Below are 25,382 nucleotides of genomic sequence, written 5' to 3'. Positions count from 1 at the left end.
CACGGCACGCTACGGTCAACGGTGCGCGCGCGCTAACTGATCCCCGCGTTACAGCGCGAATTTTAGCGTAGCACGTAGCACGTATATCGCGTTTAAATTAGCGAGCGCGAGCGCACAGCCACGTTTGTCTACTACGTCTGCCTTGTCGTCGTCGACGACGGCGGCGGCAGCACGGGCCTCACGGGCCTGATGCCCGAGCGAGAAAAACGAATAGCGGCGCGAGTTTGCACGCGGTTGCCCGCGATACGAGACTCGCGCTCCAGACTCGGCCGCGCTGACGAAAGGGAGGACGCGCCCGTACCCGTACGGTGCGCATCAATGGCGGCCGCCGTCTCACGGTCTCCGTCTCACGTCTCACCGACACCGCCGCGACACTCGACTGCAAACGTGCGGAGTGCGGACCCTTATTTACCAAAGTCCCCAAAATGGCCGCCCTTCGGATTCTCGCACGCGGTAACCTCGCGGCGATCCCGGAATTTCCGAGGCCTGTGCAGCCCCTGTATCGCGCCGCGACGTCGCGAGTCGCGTTCCTGGGCCTTCAGGTACGTGCCAGATTTCTCGAGACGAGTTCGCGGCGTGACTTTCTACCACGCGTTAACCTCGGCATACCTAATTACCTTGGGATTTGGGACGACGTCGTCATCGAAGGGTCTTTCTTTCTCTGTCTTGCTCTCTCTTTCTCTTTCGCTTCCCATTCTCCCATTTCTCCCAAATAGTCATGGGCGTAGGGCGTATTTGTTATTATTGTTATTGTCGACTCGTTAACCATCCCCGCGCAATGTCGATCGCCATATATATTCGTACACAAATCACTTTTGTCTTTCAGATTCAACAGAGGTGGGGTAGTTATAAATCGTCTTCCAAATATACAACCCCTGAAGATTATACAGATTACGAGATAACAAAAGATCCAACCGAGTGGAAATATGTAGAGCGTGTCCTCAGATACAAAATTATACCTAAACCAGCTACTGGAGATATCAAATTCTCATCCGGATATAAACCAGCGTCTGGTAAACGACAAATAATAAATTTTATTCGTACATCGCATCTTTTGCGTAAAAAATGCATACGCTTGGGTAGCACCTTGGAGTAACGCATTTTTTTTCCTCTTCGTTCAACAGCCTTGCCCACGGATTATTCCTATTTTGTGGAACGTACAAAAAATTACATGCAGCCTGTGTATTTGACTAGAAGTCTCAGAGGAGCTAAAAAAGTTACAGAGATTACTAAAATTCAAGGAGATATATGGGCATTGGAGCGCGATATGAAGCGATACCTAGAGGAACGCACGAGAAAGAAAGTTGCTAGTCAGATACACGAATTTGCAGGTATAATTAAATTTAAAGGTGACTGCGTTAGTCGCGTTAAAGAATGGATGGACATGAAAGGCTTCTAAGAATCGGTAGAAATATTTTCATATTAAATTGTATATTGTAAATATACGATGAACCATGAATCTTTGTTACGAAACAAACTTTGTTGCTGTATATTTTATGTTGTCGAGCAAACGTATCCTAGTACCTTGTAAAATAACTCGCAACTTTTGTTTAAATAAAAAGTTATTCGATATTCTTCGTTTGTTTTTAATTAACGTACAAATATTTTTATCGATTGAGAGTTGAGAAGATAGAACGTGTCGTTTTAGGACTTTAACGATATCCAATTTATTTCTGTGAAAATACATGTTTATATCGATATCAAAGAAATTATCCATATAGCTTTTTAAAACGTTAAGCATGTATTAAGTACATACATATGTTACATATATAACAATTCTTAAACTCAAAATGGAAAATATACATGGATATAATCCAAGTATTGTATCACCTCTCGTGAAAATACCAAATCAAATGATCATCGACTGCAACAAAATGATACACGCGCAATAAAATTATTACATAAATTTTTTCGTAAATTTAACAGCGCAAAATATCAATTTCTTCTACTTGTACATGCATATGTCGTATCTTTTCCACGATCGGAGATTCACTCAATTTATGAATTCACAGCTGGTATTGACTGATCGAGAGTGACAATTGGAGATGTATATGAAAAATAATAAACAAAATCGTGAATATGAAAATAATACAATTTTCCGCATAATATAAATTCTAAATATTCATCTTTATTACATTTATATTATATATAAATACACGCGTATGATACGCGCGCGCGCGTGTGTATATGTATGTTGTGTGCGCGCGTGAGAGAGAGAGAGAGAGAGAGAGAGAGAGAGAGAGAGAGAGAGTGTGAGTGAATGTATATCATACGTATGTGTATTCACATACACGATAAAATCTTTTTGAAAACTAAAAATATATATTATAAAGCGATAAAGCAATGTAGATGGACTATGTATACAAACGATTTCATATTAAGTAAAGATTAAGGGAAAGGAATATGTATTTAGGCGAAAGAGATCTTGGGTGCTGATTTTTATCCTCTTAAATGCAGGATTTTTAAGGGCATATGTAAACTTTTTATCATTTCTTTAGATTTATTTCATTCGAATAGGGTTTTTATTTTTCTTTTATCTTATTTGATTCAAGGTTTACTTGAAAACTTTTCCTTGATTGAATTCGCGTCCCTCTTTGTCTGTGCCGGTCCAACTAAAATATTGCTTGACCATCTCCTTTGTTTCTTCTTTAGATGGATCAAGTTTTGTCCAATTGTAAGATTCGTAATCTACTTGCCAATCTGGACTCAGCTAAAAAAAAAAAAAGAAATGTATTATATATTTACTTTTTATTCACAAATATATATATATTCTTTACACACACACACACACACACACACACACACACGAAGAGTCCAAGGAAAAACTACTTTTTGTCAAAATTGATCTAATCATGATATCTTGTAGCATTTTTAAAGAACTTTCATAATCCTTATCCGTTTTGATAAAAAAAACAGTTACAATTCATTGGAAATAAAGCCGAGATGGACCGTGCTGGGGAAAAAACGATAATCTACGCACTTGTGAGGAAGAACCATCAGATTCCAACGTACGACGTAAACACTATGCGTTCTTACATTCAGTACTTTTTTCAATAACTTGCTAAAGTTATCTGATGTCTTGAAACTTAAAATTGCGTTTTTCTCGGAATTACTCCGAATGGATATTGATTGTTTTTCTCCTATACCCTTCATATATGTATATTCATTCGAATTATGCTTGCACAAAACGTACCGTAAAAACAAGATCTTGTCCCCGCCAGACCCAAATGCCACTGATCGTATTGTCGTTATCTTTCCCGAATATACAGGCACTGGCAAATGCACCTTTTCTCAACGAATCTAACCGCTGGTACATACCACTGATTAAATTGCAGGACATGAAAACCTACACAACCGCAAGAGGAACATATGTTAATTAAGTATACGATACTTTTCAATTCTTCAAATATTTCTCAAACAAGTACCTAAGCATACCTTAGTTAGTTCGTTATTGTACTTGTATTCGCTGAGCCAAATACTATAATTTTCCGAGTCAAACTTCTGCCAGAAATAAGGAATCGATTTAGATTCATCTTCATTGGAGTAAAACCGTTTAAAATCATCGAGGTCAAACGAGCTTTTAGGCATCGAAGCAAACGGATTCGCCTTTTTCGGCTCGGCAGCTAAAGCCTCTTCCGTTGCGTCGGCTTCGTCTTCCACTGCTGGGGTTTTCTCCGCTACAACTTTGGATTCTTTCTTCGACTCCTTGGGTTCTTTTGGCTCCTTCGCTTCCTTCTTGGACTCTTTCTCCTTTTTTTCTTTCTTCGAACTCTGTATAAGGTAATTTATAATGTATTATATATAATCTTTACTGTAACAGAGACACACACGCACACGCACGCGCGCGCATTAATATAGTTTATTAACAACCTTTCCCTGAGTTTCTGCAAATTTCTTAGGATCATATTCGATAGTCTTATCCGCCAGTTTAAAGGCACCGATTACAGCAATGGATTCAGGTTGATAGATGACCGTTTGAAACCATCGATTTACATTCTGATAAGGCTTACGTAGCTCCGGTTCAAGAATATATTGATACAAATGCAGCAATGTCATAGCTACACAGATATCCGCCAGAGTCAATCGTTCTCCCACTAAATAAGTCCGTGTAAGCAAATGAGAGTTCAAAGCGGTGAGTGCTTTATTTATGTCCTCCTTAGCATGTTCCACGGTCTAAAAGGAATGATATAAATTTAATCAACCAATGTTATATTAGCGTTTTACACCATAATTCTATCGTGTGCGTACGCGCGTGAGCATAATTGGTATAATTGTACAAAGACAAATGTATATGCGGTATTGTAAAAGCACGTGCCACGTATATAAGCATGTAAATATAATACGCATATAAGTTTAATCTACCTCTCTGAGTTACAAAAAATGGCTATATTATTACGCCAATTTTGCCTTTGAAAGAGGATACACGTATGCAAGATCAAATCAATGACGTGACTAATACAGAAAAAATTTTTCAACGATACCTGTTTATGATATGGCATTATTCCAAGTAAAGGAAATACCCAAGCGCAGCTGGCAGGAAGAATTTCAGAATCAGCAAAGCCTAGCCATTGGATAACCAACGAGCGTTCAATATCAGTTTTTCCTCTTAATTGTTCATCGGCCACTATAAATATGGCATATGTTTTATAAATAACGGAAGAAAATAAAAAAATATACATGTAAATTATTTTCTTTTTAGAGAAATCTCACCATAATAAGCAATTGCATTGCTTTCCGTGATATATGTTCCATCACACGTTTCAAACGCTGGGACCTTAAAAATTGTACATATGTCGAAATGTTTTCCATCATTACAATATTATAATTTGTACAGGTAGCGCAACTGAGAAAGATGCTCGTATTCCACGTATATCCTAATAAATTGACAATTTATGAACACTTGTATATAAAAACTTTCTCTCTTTTTCTCTCTTTTCTCCGCCGCTCTTCTCTATTCTTCTTCCTTTACTTTTTCTTATTCACTTCAAATATAAAAAATTAATCATCGCATTATTCTACTTGGTCTATTATGCAAAGTTGAATAAAAGACGTTCTTATAATGCGTAAGAATATTAGCATCAAATTTTATTCTAACCATACCATATGCAGCGTTATATTTTTATACAGAATACTCTAAATATGAAAATCATGGAAACAGTTGGAACGTAAAAAAAAGAACATTATCTGGATAATATTTTACAATAATTTGTTATAAATCAAAAGTACCAGTAACAAAGTATTTTATAGCTTCTCGTCGTACGTGACAAGAGGAACAGCGTGTCAACTACACGTACCGCACACAAAATAAAATGAAACGAAATAAACAGATTCGTGAGAAAGTCGAGCGAAAGTAATCGTTCGCGAATGATTCTATTTACCTTTCCCAGCGGAAACTTCTTCAGAAACGCTTCGCTCTTGTTAGTCTCGCCGAAAACGAAGTCTTGGGCAACTTTGATCTGGGTGCCGGAGAACTGAGCCGCTATCAGAGCCTTATAGGCTCGGAAATTTTCCGGGTACGTGTAGAGAATCTGGAAAAAATTCACAGTGTAACGGATAAGGCATTACGTAGGCTTCGTTTCCCGACAATTTAGCGCCGGCGTTGGCGCGCCACGACGCGGATGCTGACCGGTGAAAAACCGCGTGAAAGCTACTTACTCCGGACGCCATTGTGTCAAGTCACGAGAAGAGGAAGTACACAAGGAAGTAGAAGAGAAGGCCGGTACGGTAAAGATCGCCCTACTTGAACAAACGCGCATCGCGAAGTACGTCACAAATGCGAGTAATACACTTGCCGCTGGTTGCGCCCTCGCGCCTGAAGTTAGGGCACTTTCAGACCGTCGAACGTCTCATATGTGCATCTGGATATTCATATCTCGTGATTCTTCAACGATGGGTGCGTTCCGTTCGCGTGGCACGTAGAAAAACTTAACTCGATTAAGGTCTTCACACATAAAATCGCGTAAGAACGTAAAACGTAAGCGTAAGAAAATGACCAATCCCAATCAAGTATTGCGCTGTTCGTAATCCCAGTGGGGGAAAATACTCGCGTGGGATTGATCGATTTTCTTACGCTTACGTTTTATGTCCTTACGGCATTTTATGCGTGACGGCTTTTAAGGGCCCGGACACACACTTGTGCACAACGCATACGGCGTAAGCATAAGAAATTTGATTGGTCTATCTTCTTACGCACATGTGTATGGACCACGCACGTTTCTTATGCTTACGCCGTATGCGTTATGCAGAAGTGTGTGCTCCCCGCTTTAAGTTCTCGACTGTGATTGGCTAATTTGCTTACAGCTTGTGAGTTTCACTGCTTAAAGCTGGATTTTCACGAGCCGCTGAAACCGACCGTTGTGTGCCCGAAAAAGTGTGTCCGGGATTTTAAGGGTCGACAAGAGTAACACTACCGACCTCTGTCGGGTTGCTTAGCTGCGAGTCCGTATTTTAAGCCAAAATGGAAAATCCGGCTCTGTACCGGCTTGCGGCTGATCTTACCGATTAAAACGAGCATAAGTTTAATGAGATTCGTTAATTAATTTGGCTAAAATTTGGGAAAAACTTTTTTTAAGCAGCTTTTCAGGTTTGCTTAGAGTTGTCAAATTGGTCAAATTTCAATCCAATCTCAATCCCAATCCGTAGTCCGATCACGGCTTAACACACGCGGTCATTAAAGCCCGGTGTCCACGATGCAAGAACCGTGTCCAAGTTTCGGTTTAAGCCAATGAAACTGCTGCTTTTCTGTAAGAGCTGCAAGTTGCGTGGCTTTAAGCCCGGTGTCCACGATGCAAGAACCGTGTCCAAGTTTCGGTTTAAGCCAATGAAACTGCTGCTTTTCTGTAAGAGCTGCAAGTTGATTGGGCATTAAACCGAAACTTGGACACGGTTCTTGCATCCGGGCTTAAGGCCTGTGTCTACGATGCTTGAACTTGGTCCAATTAGGCCCAGTTTCACCAACGTGATTTAATCTAATCGGTCGATTCTAACCGTCCCTCTAGAAAGAGACGAAGAGTGAGTTTAATCGACCGATTAGATTAAATCGCGTTGGTGAAACCGGGCCTTAGTTCTCGGACCGAGGAAAAGTTACTGAAACTTGGGTCGTGGACAGTGGACACACACCGAACTTGGATGCAAAACTGATGTGTCCACGATCCAAGTTAGTTCCAGCATCGTGGACACGGTATAGGTCTTTATAGAAAGAGAGACGAAGAGTGAGTAAGTTTTCGAAACGCATCCAATTTTCGATGTCCAGACATTAATGACCGCGTGTGTATGTATGTACATTATAATTATACATATTGTACAATGTACTACATATACATATATCCTGTAATGCGGGGTCTACAATGGCCGGGGCCGCGTTCAGCGTCAGATACTTACAACTGTTGAGTATTCGTATGTATTTGACCGGAAATGAATATCCGGGAAAGAATCTACCATATGAAATCGTTTGTATTTCGTATGAAGACTTTTGAAGTGCAATTGAAAAGGTTTGTGAGTCATCGTTTAATTGTAATTAATTAATTATTTTTACACCATGCATTTAGCCGAAATAGATAAATTAATAAAAGTTTTTATACGGAATTGTTTGTATTTTGTATGAAGAGTTATGAAGTGTGATTAAAAAGGTTTGTGAGTCACCCAGATAATTTTAACTAAATATTTATAAACTCGGTAATTAACCGAAATATAGATTTTTAGTTATTTATGTTAAAAGAAGAAGGCGCTAGTGTTCCCGAAGGTCCGTCTGCAATCAGAATTAATATAAACGTTTTAAAAATTATTTTATAGTGAAATAAATAAATATACAGACTAATAAGCCTGTAATTATAAGCGATAGTTGCTAATTTAGTTTGTGACTAATATTCTGTCTTGCAGAGGACCTCCGTAACGAGATCAAAGATGTACCAGCTGTGCAGGGTAAAGAGGTTATCTCAAACGCCCTGCTACAGCCCAATTGAGCGACTCAAATGTCATTACCGCTGAGAAGTACTTCTTGCCATTTGAATCAGCATGTCAGAGCTAGTAACTACGGATTATGGTGACACAGCACTGGACTGCCTGCACAAGTTAATCGCATATAGCCATCTCACTGGCAATGTGCCTGATTCAACGGAGCCTAACAAGCTGCTGATTGTGCGCATTGTTGAGACAATCTGCGGTTGCTTCACCGGTCCACAGACCGATGAGGGTGTGCAGCTGCAGATTATTAAAGCTCTGCTGACTAATGACAAGCCAGCGGAGTGTGGAGGTACACGAGAGTACGGTACTGTTAAACAATTCGTACTGTTTACAACGTTTACTTGGCGTCGCGCAACCTGGTGAATCAAACAACAGCCCGTGCGACTCTCACGCAGATGATCAACGTGATCTTTGCGCGAATGGAGACTCAGGCGGAGGAAGAGATCGTGAGGCTTGATGGGGAACATCAGCAGGAGGGTTCTGTCATAGCAAACGGCGAAACTGAAGCCAAGGTTAGTCCAGAGAATGCTCCTAGTAATGATGACATTGATTCTCAAACAATTGTCAAGAGTATTCTTGATGATGTAGTAAAATCCGTGGTGCCATTGGAAGAGGAAGTCAGTTTGGAGAACGGTAGTCTGGAGAACAACGGTGACGAGGCAGCCACTGAGAATGACAACATGGTAACTGCAAAATTCACCCATGTGCTGCAAAATGATGCAGTCCTGGTGTTTCGCGCTCTCTGCAAGCTCTCTATGAAACCGCTGCCGGACGGCACTCCCGATCCAATATCGCACGAGCTCCGTTCCAAGATCTTGTCGCTTCAGTTACTTCTGGGAATCTTGCAGAATGCCGGTCCAATATTGCGCTCTAACGAGATGTTTGTTATCGCCATTAAACAGTACTTGTGTGTCGTGCTGTCGAAGAATGGCGTGTCTTTGGTGCCGGAAGTGTTCGAGCTGTCGTTAGCGCTGTTCCTGGCGCTGCTCGCCCGTTTCAAGATGCACCTCAAGATGCAGATTGAGGTGTTCTTTAAGGAGATCTTTATGAACATCCTCGAGACCTGTAGCAGCTCTTTTGAGCACAAGTGGATGGTCATACATGCGCTTACGAGGATCTGTGCGGATGCCCAGAGCGTCGTCGACATCTACGTTAACTACGATTGCGATCTCAGCAGCGAATCTCTTCGAGAAGCTCGTCAATGATCTCTCTAAGATTGCTCAAGGTTGTCAAGCTCTGGAGCTAGGTGCATCGCCAAATCAGGTGCGTTATAAGAAAGAGGATGACAGGATAGGTGTATTATTTGGAACAGAGAATGTTCTTCGAAACAAGCAATATAAAGTTTTGTTTGTAATATTAGTGTCTCGCTCTTTCAGGAGAAAACCATGCGCATTCGTGGTCTCGAGTGCCTCGTGTCTATTCTGAAATGCATGGTGGAGTGGAGTCGGGATCTTTACGTAAATCCCAGCGTGCCAGCGGATCAGCAACCATTGTCACATCCACCGGATACGATGCCGGAGACCCCGCTACCGCGTTATGGCAGCGCTGGCAGCCTCTCGTCGGCCAACTCCAGTCTCCAGTCTGACTGGCAACAAGGAGGTGCCGGACTCGCCGGAGCAGTATGAAGTACAGAAACAAAAGGAGGTATGGGAGGCCGATATCAAGATCTTTAGTTGGAAGCCCGGCAAGGGTGTGCAGTACTTGCAGGAGCAAGGACTGCTCGGTACTTCACCGGAGGACGTGGCCAGGTGGCTGCACCACAATGCGCTCTATCTAAATGAAGATGGAGATGTATATAGGGACCAGCTTTTTCACGGTCACATCAAAAAGTTGGCAAAGGTCGTAACTCATCCAAATCACAAGGACCTACACATTTTAAAAGTTCATCATTACGAATGCCATTGGTCATGGGCGCAGGCTGAATTGGCTGTGATATCGGCGTATAAAACTCCTAGGGATAAGTTGCAGTGTGTATTTCGTTGCGCGACTACCATCATGAATCTCCTCTCCATGGCGTCGGAGAAAGGCATACCTGCTGCCGACGATCTGACTCCCGTGCTGGTCTATGTCATAATCAAGGTATGCAATTAAAAAGAGAATTGTGATTTTAGTAAGAAGAGTGATTGTTAACGTGTGCTTAATTTCAGACTAATCCGCCGTCGTTGTATCGACTGTTCAATATGTAGACAGCTTTTACGGGAATCGATTGGAGGGAGAGGAACAACATTGGTGGACGCAGTTCTGCGCCGCGATCGAGTTAAGACAATGGATTAACAGTTTCTCAAGAGTATCACGATAAATAAGATTAGATTCGATGCTGGTGATAATGTAGAAATGTATCATAATCATAATTTGACGATTTCATAAAGAAGAAGACCAATATCTTTGTGTAAAGCTAGCTGAACAGTTTTATGCTTTCAGTATCTTAATTAAAATTCTTAAATAGCCTCTTAAATAGTCTAACTGTTAGTTCTTTCGCACGTTATTATGTAACATTAGCAAAGACTGAATCAGATTATACGTAAAGTGTGGCTTTATCTTTATTTGTAACTCTATTGTACAATTTCACAGGACATCGAAAAAAAAGAAACGTTTAGATATTCTATAATTTATGTGTAAACAATAAAGAACTTATAGAGATTGATAACCATTTTAGCAGGATAAACTGTGTTGGCGTACTCTTTCTACATGCGTACCTTCCCCAAGAGCCGAGACTCAAACCAGATCCGTGGAAAATATCGCCACTTTCGTATAGAGTTTTTGTACAGTTTTACTCTAGGAATATCGCGAGAGAAAGAAAGACTTCGGAGATTTTTATCTGAATCGATCGACGTAAAGAGAGAGCATAGTAAAGAAGCTAGCTTTCGAGAATTTGAATGCATAATACTTTGTTATAATACTATGAGCGAATTAGTTTACGTTACTCTGTCAAGTTTTAATATTAAATTACTAATAATATATCGATATCGGTAGTTTAATAATAATAATAATACATTAAAAGTGCTCAATTTAAAAGTAGGGCAATCCTAATAAACGACTGTAAAAAAAATTCAAGGTGGAACGCAATGGACAATTCGGTTGCTCTGACATGCTAACTTAAATGGCAAGAAGTACTTCTCAGCGGTAATGACATTTAAGTCTCTTTTAATTGGGTTGTGGCAGGGCGTTTGAGATAACCTGCTCTTTACCCTGCACAGCTGGTACATCTTTACAAACTTAATTAGCAACTATCGCTTATAGCTACAGACTTATTAGCCTGTATATTTATTTATTTCAGTATAAAATAATTTTTAAAACGTTTATATTAATTCTGATTGCAGACGGACCTTCGGGAACACTAGCGCCTTCTTCTTTTAACATGAATAACTAAAAATCTATATTTCGGCTAATTACCGAGTTTATAAATATTTAATTAAAATTATGTGAGTGACTCACAAACCTTTTTAATCACACTTCATAACTCTTCATACAAAATACAAACGATTCCGTATATAAACTTTTATTAATTTATCTATTTCGGCTAAATGCATGGTGTAAAAATAATTAATTAATTACAATTAAACGAATGACTCACAAACCTTTTCAATTGCACTTCAAAAGTCTTCATACGAAATACAAACGATTTCATATGGTAGATTCTTTCCCGGACATTCATTTCCGGTCAAATACATACGAATCTGAAAATGAGCGTCGAGCGTCAGCATGAAAAGGCACCTTAAATCCAACTTTAAACGGGGATCACACACTTCTGCACAACGCAAATGCGTAAGCATAAGAAACGTGCGTGGTCCATATACATGTGCATAAGGAAATAGACCACGCACGTTTCTTATGCTTATGCCTTCTTAGATATTGTATCTTTTAAATAAGTTATTTTGTAATGATCAAATAGCAAAATGCTGTTGCAGAAAAACACGTGTAAACTATTTTAGATGTAGCTTTCTCTTCAATATAATAATATTAAATATATATTACCTATATGCTTCTATCAGCATCGGTGGCAACGCACATATATTCACACACGTGTCTTACGCTCGCGGCAATAACAATAATTAACAGATCAAGCTAAAAGCGTGCCTTTATTAATATGAGTCAACGCATACCCCATCCTTCTATATGTTTATTTGATTTCGGTCATTTTATTACAATAACGTACTTTTGTTACTCACATAAAATAACATGTATATAATTAGTAACAAAAACTTTTCTTTTAACTATATATAATACGACGTCACTTTGATTTTTCTCTTTTCAAGCTAAAGAACATTTTAATACGATATGTTAAAACGCTCGTAACGTTACTTGCCATCTCTTGGATCAGAGTGTTCTCTTTTATTGTACGACTTCTTTGATGTAAATAAAACTTTGGGAAAAAGTATACCTATATATATGTATATGTCATAAAAAAGATATACATTTTGGGTCTGTTTTCGCGTCGACTGGCTGCTATATGCGCACTAGTTCAGAGTTTATCTTTTTCCTTCCAAAATAGAGTAAAAAAGATAAATTCTAACCGTAGCTTCTCAAAGAAGAACAGAAAAGTCAAAATAATATGTCACGTTGACATTATATTGACCAAAAAATGACGTAACGTTAGTCAGTTTTTGATGAATATCGATCCCTCGAAGCTGAGAACACGTCTTTCTTTCACGCATGGAATTTTATCGCAAACCAAAAAACGCGTGTTGTTAGAGATAGGCAGATATGGGTGATACACTCGCGTGCATATGTATGCATACATTTACGTGTGAGCGCGTGACGCCGCCCGCCACGTGCCGATCCCGCTACATAGCTGAGGTTTTCTGTGTCGAATAGCTGTAGTGACCGCTCTTGTCTGCTATACTTCTTGCCGAGACACATGGGAACGCCTGTGGAAAATCGTAAAACGTGTATATTTTATACGTAACTTAACGTAAACGCACTCTCGATATACTACTAGTGTAGTATATCTATTTCATATTTTATTTCAAGTTTACGTGTAAGTAGTTTACACGTAAACTTGAAATAAAATATGAAATAGATGTATATACAATATATGTTTAAACGTTGGAAAGTGAAAAGGGAAGTTCTAATGCGATCTGGTACAGCGATAAAAAAAAACAAATCTTATTATTATTTTTATACTTTATTACAGGCGATGTTTCGGCGTTTACCCGACCGCAACTGCGGGAGCATATATATACCTTACCGCATCATTTAGTCAAAAAGATGAACGCGCGTACAACGTGAAATATATTGGAGAATCGCGGCACCGTGCACCGCACGTCGGTCACAATTTTCCGGATATATATGTCACGAATGATTACGCGCGTGACACATCGCGTGGCGCATTCAACCACGGAAACGGACACATTTTTGGAAAGTAACGCCTAGCCTGGAAACTCGCCAAAACGAGGATAGCCCATCGCGCGGAAACAGAGCGTGTTACGCGAGCGATTATACTTTACGTATACGACTTACGTATACGCGAAAGACACGTAGCGTAAAGATGCATGACGTCCTTTAACGATTCGTTTCCGTCCACAATATCCTCTCGCGTCGTGCGCGATATGACATGATATTGTGCTCGCAAATGCAAACTCGTTACGCGTTAATCCGAAATGTTCGTTAATCAGCCGACTAGTCCGTCCGTTTACTTTCGCGCGCATCAATCTCAGGCGCCATTTCGAACAGTCAAACGATCAAGTGCAGATCGAGTGTCATCAGACTTACGTGGATATTTCAATGGCGCGTTTGATGGCGATGCGCGCGTATATAAATTTAACGGAAACAGAATATATTCTACAAGTCAAATTTATTATACATATATATACGTAAATATACGTATATGTTTATGAGAGAATGAATCGCGAGGCGAAATAAACGGACAACGGAATAAATATACTATAATTATAATATACGTTACTCGAGTGTACTCGAAAAAGACGACAGATCATTTATCTGATCGCGTAGTCGAGACTTATTGGGGACATCGAAGATGAATATATATATCCCTTCCGGATATACTTGCACGGGTCGCGTCCAAGTCTCGCTCACGCTCGCTGCGCGGTCGAACTCGACAACTTGCGAAACTTGCCGCGCATCCGCGAAGGTCGTCCGCCGCTGCGCCGCACGCCGCGCCGCACACCGTTACGCTCCATTCGGATCCATTCGCGACTCGTAATACGTTCACTGAACTTGCTGTGATGAACCATGCCAACGCGCGTGCAGAGCAGATGAGGTAGATACCTATTCCGCCATTCCGCCGCGCGCCGGGCGGTACGCGATTAGCGAGATCCTCCTAATAAAATAAAGAACCGACGCAGCATCCCGCTACCGAAACAGTTATGATGGAACGCCAGCGCTTTTTCCATTAGCCGTCAACATGCGCGCCCGTTTACGCGCGTCCATTACGCTCGTCACGGCGTTCTCGATACGATCGTGAAGATCGATACGAACGCGAGAAGAAGACGCACGTTTACGCATACGATGAATGCGCGAAACCCAATAGAGCTGAAACGAAAGAATAAATCGAGATTATGCTTGATAACGCGCGCGACAATACGTGGCGGGATGCTTCGCATTTCACGTTCGCTGTTCGCTTTCGCGACGCCCGCGACCGCGTTTAATAATGGACGCGTACGACAAAAACCACTCGCGGCACGTAGTCTTTATCGCCATTCGCCATCAATGCGGATTACTCTCGAAGGAACATACGCGATCCGCGGTGATTCTCTCTGAGGATACGCGCGCACGCTTATACCTAATAATATTGAAAGTCAGACAAAGAGACTTGATTAATTAAAATTTCTCTCAATCAAGATATATATAATTAATGCCGATTTGCCAATTTTCTTTAAATATCGTTCGCGAGTCTTTTGTAGACATTTAAACGTGTACGAATCGAGAACAAATTAAATTTGCGTGTATAACGATGCCGATTATTAATATAATACAATAATTAGGACCTAAATTTTTAGGAGCATATGCGACGTGACACGAATATCGCTACAAACGCGCCGCAGCCATATGTGGTCGTGTAGCGATATATACCGTTGTGAAGAAGGAATTCTAGCTAGATGAAACGTCGGTATCGGTATCGGAAGCTGCTGAGGCGCGATATAAAACGATTTCAGAATCGTACCGTACGTACATACATTTCACAAGTCTCGCAAAGTCGTCGACTCGAAATGTAAAGTGTAAAGACTAGAAAAAAATACTCTTCGTCCAAGTAGACGACCTTTCGGAATTCTCACCACGCAGTCCGGTGCGCGATTGGATAGTTCCATTGAAAATGGTAGCAAAGATGAGTGATCATTGGCCGAACGGTTTACCCCCACGTGTGTGCTCGCAAGCTATATAGAAGACCCCGCGAGGAATTTCATCTTCAGAACTGAGAGTCAGTGTCACGGAAATCCACCGGGAAGAGTAACTAACGATAAGTGAGTAACATATATAGGTTTTTCCGTACTCTCGGACTCGCGTGGGTTCGATCGCTCGTATATTCGAGTTTGCTTTTGTTGCGTTTTCGCTCGAATGAGAGATTACGTTAAAAATATCTTCAATTGTACGACTGTATGATTCTTTTTTAACGTCCTAGAGATAGTAAAACGTGTTATTTTATTTTTTATTTATCTATTTACTCTTGATCAAAAGCTGTAGCAAACGCAAACGTGTGTATTTTGCCAAATGCTCCGTCAAACTCGAAAAAAATACGACTTTAAAATTTAAAGATCACGTACGTATCTTTGTTATTCGTGTCACGTATATTCTTCTTACTACACTTTTGACACATTTCTCGTACTCGAAATGTTTCCTTACGAAAGAATTTATTACGTACATTGTATTTTACTTATTATAATCTAATTATTTTTACAAAAAAAGGTAAAAAGGTATTTGAATCAAATGCTACGTTGGAACCGTTCGTCAGTCTGAATAGATTATTATTTAGCGCAATCTGCGTGTTGTTTCATTTATTATCTACTTACGTGTCCTTACTTGTCCTTACTTGTTTACTTTTGCTCGTTATATAAGTATATTTATCAAGCTTCGCGCTTTCGCGAGAGGTAGAAACTTTGTTTCAAAAGTTAACCCTCACTTTCGCAAATACTGATTAACCGCGAGATACGCGCCTCAAACGTTTCTTACATATAATATTTAAATAACACGTAAATGTTTTCATCACGCGTTAATCGATTTTTCCGATCCTTAATTTCTATCGTTCGAAATTGTTATTGCGGAATCGCTCGCAATCACCTCGTGACCTCGTGACAAAATTCTTTTATACGCCAGATCTATCGCGCGCAATCAAGTAGAAAATGTTTGTCGTCGGGTGCAAGGGTACAGTTAGAAACTCGTTTTGTAATTTTTTCGCCGTGACGTGTACCGTTTTCCAAAGGCGTGCCACGCATCGTTTTTCGTCGTCAGTGAGAGCACGCTCTCGCGTTGCTTTCACAAAGGGTCACTTCGTTACTTTCGTCATCATCGACATTAACCGATATTAACGTTATTTAATTCATGATTGCACCATTCTGTTCACGAATCGAATTTTTGGATTACCTAGAAATTTACAACAAAGTTGTCGCTTATGAGAAATATTAAAAGCGTCAGTTTTAAGCATCACGTTTAAATATCGATGATAAATACCTGCGATATCTTTTTTGATAAAAAAAAGACGTGCACACAAAATGTCTAACTTAAAATTTTCTTCATATTTTAGATAAAATGTCTAGATGAAATGCGGGCAGCGCCGTCAAGATCGATAGACGTTACGTCGTTTTTTTCTCGAGTGCCCTTTATTACTTACAGTTTTACAAGTTGATAATATGAGAACCGAAGCTCTTTCGGGAAAAATAGTCAGCGCAATATTAATAATAATAATAATAATACGATATAAAAAAGTTTTTGATACAGAACAACGTTTTGACACGTAACACGATAGAATTTTTTAGATCCATGGAGTAATGCTGGGACGAGCTAGGGTGAGCTAGTAGACAGCGCCGTGGTCTATTGAGCCGAAGTCCCCGCGATATAGAGCTAAAAAAATTATATTTGCTCGTTTCTTCTCTAGGAAGGCACGGGCAAACCACCGAGAGTATTCTTGCCATGAACACTTCTCTAAAAAAAATATAGCCGTTCGAACGCGGCGTTAAACTGTATAGGTCCCATATATACAATGTGTATACGCTACGTGCGCAACACATGTATATGAAGAGAAGTATTCACCACGCTCGGACACGAGTAATGAGGACTGAGGAGGAATAATGGGAATTTTTCAGTAGTGTTGTGACTTGTATGAAGTGAAAATCGTGCGACAAGTTTTCGAAGACGTTCGTAAAGTGGAGACGCTCTCGACTTTATGGACTTTTATCTCCTCAATCTCCTCGCGTATCGCCGCGTGCTTCTCTCTTCTTGTATCCCTTTTTTCATTTTTCACTTCTTTATTTTTCTTTTTATTTTTTGTTCTTTTGCGGATATAAGAACCGGTCATCGCTGCGCGCGGCAGTAGGTCGTGACCGCCTTTTGCAGTAACGGTACCTGTCGGGTTCAACAAACCAGTGCCGGCGTGCCATCGGGAAGTGGGCTAACGAGCGCGCGGCATGCTTGCCGTCGAGGCGACCTTAACCACCGTGGCACACTTTCAGTAACATCGTGCAAGCATTCTCGGCTGCTTGCACTCTGCTACTACATCCGCAATATGCAGTATTCATATTGCTTCCGTTTCTCGTTCTACGCGCGCAACACGAAGATCACGGTCGTTTATCCTATAAATCCCATTTTTTACACGATATATCCTATTTAAATCGGATTAAATCTGAAATTTAAATAGAGAAAAAGAGAGAGGGATGAAGGGGGAGAGAGGGGGGGAAGAGAAATTCAATTATTCGTATCTTACGTATCAAACTATAAATATTACTTATTATATGGATAAGGCGAAACAAACATAAAAAACAAGATAACACGAGCAAGAGTGTTAATTAAAATAATAATTTCATTAGCGATACGTGTCAGTACGCGTTCCAACACGAAACTTGTACATACAATCTATTTTTTCAATTATATAATATATAAAAAGTACAATTATTTCCCGAAAAATTCTCGCATTCTTTTATCTTCGAAGGAAAACAGACACGTTCCTTTTTTCATCACGTTTCAATATCCATAAACATTTTTGTTAAACCTTATCTTTATAAGAACTGGTAATAATCCGTATCATCTGTATTACTTATACTTTTCTGAGAAAGAGATTACGGTACGCAATAAAGTAATTTTGCATAAATAATAAGAATCTTATTATCAAAATTTTTGATAATATTCTTTGATATTACTTGCGTAAAGTTCATTCTCGCACGACGAAACGTAACATAAAGAAATAAATTTAAATATATCGATCGACGTACTCATCCGTAATCCAACTTTATTAGAATCATCGTTCCGCGTTTTAGCTACCGCGGCGTACTTTTGTTTCTGAATCATCGTGATTCTATATTGTATATAATACTTATATCTTCACTCCCGTGTTATTATTTACGTTGAAAATATAGGAGAAACGTGTCTTTCTTTATAGAATGCAATACAATCAATACGTGTCGGTGTGCTTGATCGCGCTTGTCTTGGGACAAGTTGCGGCATTACCGCAGCATCCTCAATATACGCAGCAATACCCGCAACAGTACCAACAACAACAGGTCAGAGAAGAGAGAAAATTTGCCGAGAAACCAAACGCGATGAAGAAGGTGGCGATCGACGATCTCGAAGATATTAGCACTAACCAGATTCAGGTAAAACACAGACACACACACACACACAAAATTTACGTTGATTATTATATTACTACATTATACATACACGCGCACGGTTACACCCCGCAGGGACTGAAGGAACAACTATTACCCTACTTCCGATCCTTCAAATACACTTGTAATATATCTCAAACTATAGCAGCTCATCTTTTTCACTCACTACGCGCGCACTGATTTTCTTTAATTTTTCTGTGCGCAGGAGAGTGGCAGCAGCGGGTTCTCGTGGTCCAATATGCTAGGAATGCTGATGCAGATGCTGCTAGGTCAAACTGGAGGTGCGACCGGACCTAGCAAAAACGAGATAGACGATGGTGCGACTGTGAGTCCATGGACCAATCTGCTTTCCGTGGGTCTGAGGGTCCTCACGGCGCTGCTGGGTGGGCCCCAGCAACCAGTGGATGGTATCGACAAGGTGGACACGCAAAGTAGCCCCATGCAGGTAAGTGAGAATACGCGTGGCGCTCCAGCATTAACGTAAACCTCGGTTCCACTTCGGACATTTTTTTCGCGAGGCTGATGTCAATAATTAATCCAACTGGAAATGAAAACGTCGTTCTCACACCCCGTTCGAGACGAAACGTTGTACATTGGATCAACTGCTCCCTTTAGTCGCATCCACGCAAGGTAGATTGTAATCTGTTGTTAGCACGTAGCACATAGACACGAAATAGGATCTTGTAATCCATAAGATTTACGTTACTTTAGTGTGTTAATGTCTGAAACGTTGACTGCTTCTGTCGCGAAGGACTTCTCTCTCTTTCTCTCTCTCTCTCTCTCTCTCTCTCTCTCTCTCTCTCTCTCTCTCTCTCTCTCTCTCTCTCTCTCTCTCTCTCGCGCGCGCGCGCGTAATGCGAGAAAGAGCCAGCCAAAGCTAGCGTCACATATGTAAACCATCTTGTAAATATGTAGAACAACTAATATATATAGATTGTGTTGCAAATCCCAAACATGTTTTTTTTCTTTATAAAAAGACGTTTAATGTACGTGATATGAGTTATTTATTATATTTTCCCTGAAATTAAAATATCTAGAATATTTGTGTGATCGCACCTTTATTTTTTATTTACTTATGTACAGTATCCTGCCTTTTAATAATGAAATTTTTACGAATTGTTGGAGGAAGGGGGCAGTTCCGTTCGCGTTACAGTTTCAAGTCACGGCAAGTTTAAATCCAACGCTCGGTAGAAATTCGTAAAATGCTCACGCGGCTGGCTTATTGTTACGCGAACCACCCATGTACGACATACGACTACCATGACAACTATATAGGAAAGACTGCGTCGAATAATTGTTCTAATTACGGCGAACCATTATTTTCACGTACTTTGCGTCTATCTTCACGTTTTCTACACACGTTAATTTGTCTCACGGCCGGAAATTCAACGGCGTTTCACTTCGCTTCGATCTTTGTGTTCGACGATCACATTTGCGTGAAAAAATAAGCCAGACATAGGAGTAATATCAGGTGGTTGAAAGAGTGAGCGAAAACTTTGCTCACGACGAAAGCAAAGTTTATGAAATATTTGCGGGTATTTAAACATGATAACTGCAACTTTTTTGCTTAAAAGCCCCATATGGATGACGGAGGGTTACGAGACTTTTGTACGGATCTTTTGCTGCGTAAATGTAACGTATAGATATCGCGGATGAAAGTGACGTATATAACTATTGGCACGTAGCCGTACGTGCAAAACTACCTTCGATATTATTCTATGCGAGAGTACAGATTGTATCTCGCCGTTTTCATTGTCACTATCAAAGACAACGTTCTCATACCTATGTTAATCTTCTTCCAGTTGTCCCGTCAACTCGCTCCGTTTTCCGTTATCATATACAAAGAATCCAAACGCGCGACACTTGCACCAACGTGCCAGACAAAAGTAGATAGCCTATCACTTTGCATTCTCTCACATTCCTTGTAAATACGTGTCGAACTTTGGACTTACGCGCACATGGCTGGTGTCGGTTGTTTAGGAAATTTTGACTGCGGTGCTGGGCGCGTTTCTAGGACAGGGCAGAGATCCCGAACAGGTTGCTGTAATGGCGAAAAATGCTTCCGAGGTTAGTACGAGTAAACGTTCTATGAGCGAATAACGTGGACACGAAGTCTAACGAACCCAAACTTTTGAAAATCTTGAAACTTTTCATCTCGATCGCTTTAGAGCGACGTGACTAATAAAGGCATGTTTTATTATAGGATAAGTCGGGGGAAGATGCCCGTGTGTGTGTGTGTAGTTATGAAATATTAAAGAAATATGAACAACGTAAATAGTCACAACCACTTCGGAATTATTGCAAGATGATACTTGAGTTTCACATATAGCAGTGCGCTGAAAATAGCCACTCTAAACGTTCTCGTGCCTGACAACTAGCTGTAATATGGGGGAAGATGCGCAAGTACTGTGAGAAACATGCAACTCACGGGATAAATAATTTTTAACAACAAACTGTTTAACTATTAACACGTAGTAAGGACAGTATCGGAAGTCATATTTTCGTTTTTTATATATATATACATTTATCGAACATTATTGTGTTAGACATTTTAAAAAACTAAAATCTATAAATATAAAAATACAAAAATTGTATGTCAGTATTCGTGTAAATAAAATGGTCCGTCACGCGCATGGTGTTTTTTTCCTAAAGTGGCATCTTACACCAATAATGAAGAGAAGATATACCACTTTTGACTCTTCACGTACAAAAAGAGTACAATATTGTAAGAAGTCTACATCCACCACTTGATTTGAATAGATCTTCCCAGATTCTTCGGATTTAATACGATAAACGTACGTGTCGCTCGTTGTATGAACAATCTCACAATGACTAGTTAACGACTACAAAACATTACTATCTATTGAATAATAAATATTAACAAAATGGCACCTTCGACCTATTAGCATATCTTCCCCCGACTTACTCTGTATATTATATATATATAGGTGTGTGTGTGTGTGTGTGTGTGTGTGCGCGCGCGCGCGCGCGCTTATTATATATGTGCTTTTCTTTGAAGTGTGCCCATGCTTTGTCAAAAACATCGAGAACGTAAACGTAGAACCGCGAGTAGAACGTCAAGTTAGAAGTTAAGAGAGAAGTGGAGTCAGAGAGTTTTACTTACGTAACCGTGTCTTCGTGTCGACGGTCTTGTTGTAGTACCTACTTGCTAATCAACTTGTATTTATAATCCAACTGTCGCTTTCTTTGAACGTGCTTTTATAACCCATGTCACGTACGTAATCCGTATTACAACCAAGAACCAAAAGAATGTATTCTCGGTACATACGAGATAGAACGACTGCACATATACAGTATACGTTAAATAAGATGCGCAGATTAGACAAGTCAAGTGTCGAAAACACAGCGCTGAGCGACTATGCGACGAGAAATAATATCTATAGGCCGGCACTATGATTTAACGAAAGAAAGTCATAGTCGTAATCGTCCTAATTCTCTATCGAGAATTATCTGCGCTTTAATGTGATAAATGTTCGTAAGCCGACCATAATCGTGTAATATGCTGGTGACAGATTACGTTCGTGTGTATCCATACCGTCGGACGTAACGTCTTTTTCCACGTATGTGCACGCCTCTATAAATAAGTTCGCTTATATCTTTGCTTATCCGTGTTATTAAGCAGTTCATCAGCATAGTCATCAACCTGCTAGACGCCCTAAAAACATCGTTTTCTCATCGTTCTCTGGAGGCTCGCTCGCTCGGAAGACGTGACACCGTTTCCGAAGCTGCGATAGCGTCAATCTCTATGCTCAAGGTAAATTCAGTAAATAATTGTCAAACGAGATAATATAAATAATATTCATCAATATATAAACGACACGTAAAATATATAATATACATCCGTTCGCGCGTTGTTGCAACATATCTAGAAAATTGCCGGTCGCCTTCACAACGGTCGTATCATACGTATACGTACTTCTCGTTATACATGTATTTATAAATATATATATAGATGTCCCCGTGTGTGATTCTAAACTCGATTCGCTAGGGCTACATGAGATCCGTCAAGTCCTTTAGCTACGTAGGTCACGCGGAAGAGGAGGGACAGCGTGGTTGCGCCGAGAGAGCGCTTTGCGAGGCTACTGCGGAATGTATCGCTGATACGCAAGGTCCATCGTCGATTTTCTGCCAGCTTGGATCGTAAGTGTCCACTTTTGTGTTTAACGTATAATATGACGGTATGAAACGACAGAGCGTAACTGTTTGAGAGTAAAACGTTATCGTTGCGCGCATACTTGTATTTGTATATGTATATCTATTATACACGAATATGACGAGCGAACGAATAATGTCTCATTATTTTTTTGCATCACGTTGAACGTATAACATCACCGAACGTATAACAGTTTCAATCTGTGGTAGTGGATCAAATCACACGCAGTCAAAGATCGCATTTGACTTCCTCACAGGTATGCGACGAGTTATCTCCTGCAGAGGCAGAGCGGCGTTGGCTTCGAAGCCTTGTACGAGGCAGGACGACGTGGTCGCACGGGCGAGGACTGCAGGACTCTCTTTATGGATTGCAACGCTGTATGAGCAAGTCCACCCTCGCAGCATTCTGTCGAACGTGGCATAGATTTCGTGGGATTTTGAAATTTTCTTGCCAATCGACGTTAACTCGACCGGCAAAAATCCTCTCGAGAAATCTCATGTATATTCTGTAGGCTTTGCCTTCGTAATAGAAAATATGGAAATCGGAGCTACTCGCATGTCTATTACAAGCAATTAAAACAACATAATAATAAAGGTCTCATAATTATCTGAGGAATGTCTAAACGTTCCAACGTAGGTCCTTTAGTGAGTTTTCAAACATTCGAAGGCTGACGAATAGTCAAGCCAAGTTCAGACGATCTACGTTTCACACGGGGCACGCCGGTGTTCCACGGTCTAGGCCCGGGATTCGCATCGAATCTCGCCAGCTCTTCAGCTTGGGTCAAACTCACGATTGATCATTTTCTTCAAGTAGAGAATTCGTTGTATATGTGTGTATATGCGCTAAATAATGCAGATTTATTTCAACACTACGCCACGATTCTAATGTAATGCAAAATGTAACAAATAGACAAGGCGCTTTGACACTCTGATCGCGCTCTCGAGAAAAATTAAAATGGATTGAAGTTTGCAAGTTTTTGCTACATCTCTTTGTGACGTAGTGTCCGCAATGATATGCTTGATGAAAAATTATCTAATTAAGTTTCTCTCGTTTGCTCCTATTTGTCACGTTGAGAGTTATATGTATCCTTTTGTGTCACGCGCCGAGTTTCGCCACGTCGCGTACGCACGTACACAATTATATTTATTTCTATTTATTGAACATATATTAAATATAGGTGTAGCATTTGTGGTTGGAACTCGGCGGAGTTCTAATATTCTCATATATCGATGACGATGACTATTATGTGCGATAGGCAGCGAAAGTTTAATCGTTGACATGTTTTTACGAGGATTCAAAACATAAACGTGTATAATAACGCTAGTGGCCGTTGTATCGGTGAACATTATCATTATTGATGGAAAAGTTACCACAAAAACGAAACTCGATTCCTGCAACACACTATATATATTTACGCGGTAAATATGAATGAAACTCTTGTAACTTTGTTAAGCTCAACGTTCAATACAATATATAAGCACATAAAAAGTGATTTTACGCCATTTATGTTATGTTGATTAAATTTTGAAATTGTATCGGTTACACGTGCTATATATATTTATTTACATATATACGCATCGCGCCGTTAACATTAAATGTACGTTATGTATACGGAACATTAACGATAAAACTATATAAGCTCGTAGGGAGGAAGATGCGCTTAGAACTGTCGGAGAAAGAGGATCGGCAACGTTTGATGTGCTCGATGAACTCTGTTCAAGTATTACTATTGTCCTTAAAAATGAAGAATAGAAGAATGTAATTATACGAATTCATTTTTGACATAGCAACGTTAATTAGTATTTTATTGTTCCAACTAATGCCTCTGATTAACGAAAAGAGATATACACGCATATTTTAATTTTTATATTTAAAAAAAATTAAAAATTTTTTTTACGTTACTTCAAGTTAAAGGTAAAAAACTGAAAATGAGAACGGCGACCAGTTCGTAGTAATATTAAAGTTGTTTAAATAACATACCAACGGTGACTTTGAAAATGCACAACGCGGTAATTCACGTTTGGTAACTCAACGTTGATATTTCACAATGATAGTACGTGAATGAGTTTTGTTATTGACGGGCCTTCCCTATTTAATACGTCGTGTTAATGTCTCAGGATACTTTGTTTCTTTTAGCATCCCCTAAATCTATTAGTTGCTGTATATATTATAAGTATTATAGGTATATGTACATACATATATAGACGTACTTGCACATGTACATGTATATGTATGTATGTATGCCTGTTTATGTATATTGGTATAGGCATATGGTTGGAGTTAACTTTCCGTTATTTCTTCGTCTCTTTGTATTTGTAATATTCTCGTAGTTCCGTAGTTTATACGGTATAGAAATAAGTTGTATGTATGTGCGCGTATTATATCTTAATAAATGTAATCGATGAAAACAAACGGTCTCCTTTTTGTACATATTTACAAGTATTTTTAATACAATATTTTTCGCTTTCCTA

At 39.8% G+C, this 25,382-nt stretch overlaps 4 protein-coding genes and 1 long non-coding RNA gene across 10 annotated transcripts; 3 read left to right on the top strand and 2 right to left on the bottom strand.

Annotated features, from left to right (window-relative positions):
• Positions 1-46: 46 nt before the first annotated feature.
• Positions 47-1,572, top strand: Mrpl49 (mitochondrial ribosomal protein L49). Its single transcript, XM_077405360.1, has 3 exons — positions 47-542; positions 827-1,013; positions 1,125-1,572. The coding sequence occupies exons 1-3, from the start codon at positions 426-428 to the stop codon at positions 1,397-1,399; spliced, it is 579 nt and encodes a 192-aa protein (XP_077261486.1). The 5' UTR covers positions 47-425; the 3' UTR covers positions 1,400-1,572.
• A 536-nt stretch (positions 1,573-2,108) lies between these two features.
• On the bottom strand, positions 2,109-5,805 carry Eef1gamma (elongation factor 1-gamma). The gene is made up of 8 exons (XM_077405259.1): positions 5,656-5,805; positions 5,379-5,528; positions 4,711-4,774; positions 4,482-4,624; positions 3,871-4,173; positions 3,436-3,771; positions 3,194-3,346; positions 2,109-2,710 (listed from the first exon to the last, which is right to left on the bottom strand). Exons 1-8 carry the CDS (start codon positions 5,665-5,667, stop codon positions 2,555-2,557), a joined length of 1,317 nt encoding a protein of 438 aa, XP_077261385.1. The 5' UTR covers positions 5,668-5,805; the 3' UTR covers positions 2,109-2,554.
• Positions 5,806-9,340: 3,535 nt separating this feature from the next.
• LOC143908852 (GTPase-activating protein and VPS9 domain-containing protein 1-like) lies at positions 9,341-10,617 on the top strand. Its single transcript, XM_077426685.1, has 2 exons — positions 9,341-10,041; positions 10,110-10,617. Exons 1-2 carry the CDS (start codon positions 9,499-9,501, stop codon positions 10,146-10,148), a joined length of 582 nt encoding a protein of 193 aa, XP_077282811.1. The 5' UTR covers positions 9,341-9,498; the 3' UTR covers positions 10,149-10,617.
• On the bottom strand, positions 10,284-22,010 carry LOC143908876 (uncharacterized). 3 transcript variants are annotated; one of them, XR_013260288.1, is made up of 3 exons: positions 21,862-22,010; positions 20,520-20,778; positions 10,284-12,830 (listed from the first exon to the last, which is right to left on the bottom strand). It is a non-coding gene; the product is annotated as an uncharacterized LOC143908876 (long non-coding RNA). The 3 variants fall into 3 exon arrangements; XR_013260286.1 differs by having other exon boundaries at positions 20,690-20,778; XR_013260287.1 differs by lacking the exon at positions 10,284-12,830 and adding an exon at positions 19,137-19,278 and having other exon boundaries at positions 20,690-20,778.
• On the top strand, positions 14,997-25,323 carry LOC143908833 (uncharacterized). 4 transcript variants are annotated; one of them, XM_077426660.1, is made up of 7 exons: positions 14,997-15,383; positions 18,509-18,722; positions 18,943-19,182; positions 20,718-20,804; positions 22,378-22,512; positions 22,747-22,898; positions 23,168-25,323. In XM_077426660.1, the coding sequence occupies exons 2-7, from the start codon at positions 18,510-18,512 to the stop codon at positions 23,292-23,294; spliced, it is 954 nt and encodes a 317-aa protein (XP_077282786.1). In that variant the 5' UTR covers positions 14,997-15,383; position 18,509; the 3' UTR covers positions 23,295-25,323. The 4 variants fall into 4 exon arrangements, with proteins under 4 accessions (XP_077282786.1, XP_077282792.1, XP_077282794.1 ...); XM_077426666.1 differs by having other exon boundaries at positions 15,003-15,383; positions 22,381-22,512; XM_077426668.1 differs by lacking the exon at positions 20,718-20,804 and having other exon boundaries at positions 15,015-15,383.
• The last annotated feature ends 59 nt before the right edge of the window (positions 25,324-25,382 follow it).

The sequence above is a fragment of the Temnothorax americanus genome, unplaced genomic scaffold (genome assembly GCF_048541705.1).
Source record: "Temnothorax americanus isolate GAGA-0224 unplaced genomic scaffold, ASM4854170v1 Scaffold1, whole genome shotgun sequence".
NCBI lineage: Eukaryota > Metazoa > Arthropoda > Insecta > Hymenoptera > Formicidae > Temnothorax > Temnothorax americanus.
This window is presented reverse-complemented; position numbering and strand designations above follow the sequence as displayed.

Bases quoted from the DNA above. Each gene is read 5' to 3' on its own strand.
- Mrpl49 (XM_077405360.1), top strand. From the start codon at position 426: ATGGCCGCCCTTCGGATTCTCGCACGCGGTAACCTCGCGGCGATCCCG. The intron at 543-826 runs GTACGTGCCAGA...TTTGTCTTTCAG, and splicing joins TCGCGTTCCTGGGCCTTCAG to ATTCAACAGAGGTGGGGTAG. The intron at 1,014-1,124 runs GTAAACGACAAA...TTCGTTCAACAG, and splicing joins CGGATATAAACCAGCGTCTG to CCTTGCCCACGGATTATTCC.
- Eef1gamma (XM_077405259.1), bottom strand. The intron at 4,775-5,378 runs GTAAATAGAATC...ACAATTTTTAAG, and splicing joins AGAAGTTTCCGCTGGGAAAG to GTCCCAGCGTTTGAAACGTG. The intron at 4,625-4,710 runs GTGAGATTTCTC...CCATATTTATAG, and splicing joins CAATGCAATTGCTTATTATG to TGGCCGATGAACAATTAAGA.
- LOC143908852 (XM_077426685.1), top strand. From the start codon at position 9,499: ATGGCAGCGCTGGCAGCCTCTCGTCGGCCAACTCCAGTCTCCAGTCTG. The intron at 10,042-10,109 runs GTATGCAATTAA...GCTTAATTTCAG, and splicing joins TGGTCTATGTCATAATCAAG to ACTAATCCGCCGTCGTTGTA.
- LOC143908833 (XM_077426660.1), top strand. From the start codon at position 18,510: ATGCAATACAATCAATACGTGTCGGTGTGCTTGATCGCGCTTGTCTTG. The intron at 18,723-18,942 runs GTAAAACACAGA...TTCTGTGCGCAG, and splicing joins TTAGCACTAACCAGATTCAG to GAGAGTGGCAGCAGCGGGTT. The intron at 22,899-23,167 runs GTAAGTGTCCAC...ACTTCCTCACAG, and splicing joins ATTTTCTGCCAGCTTGGATC to GTATGCGACGAGTTATCTCC.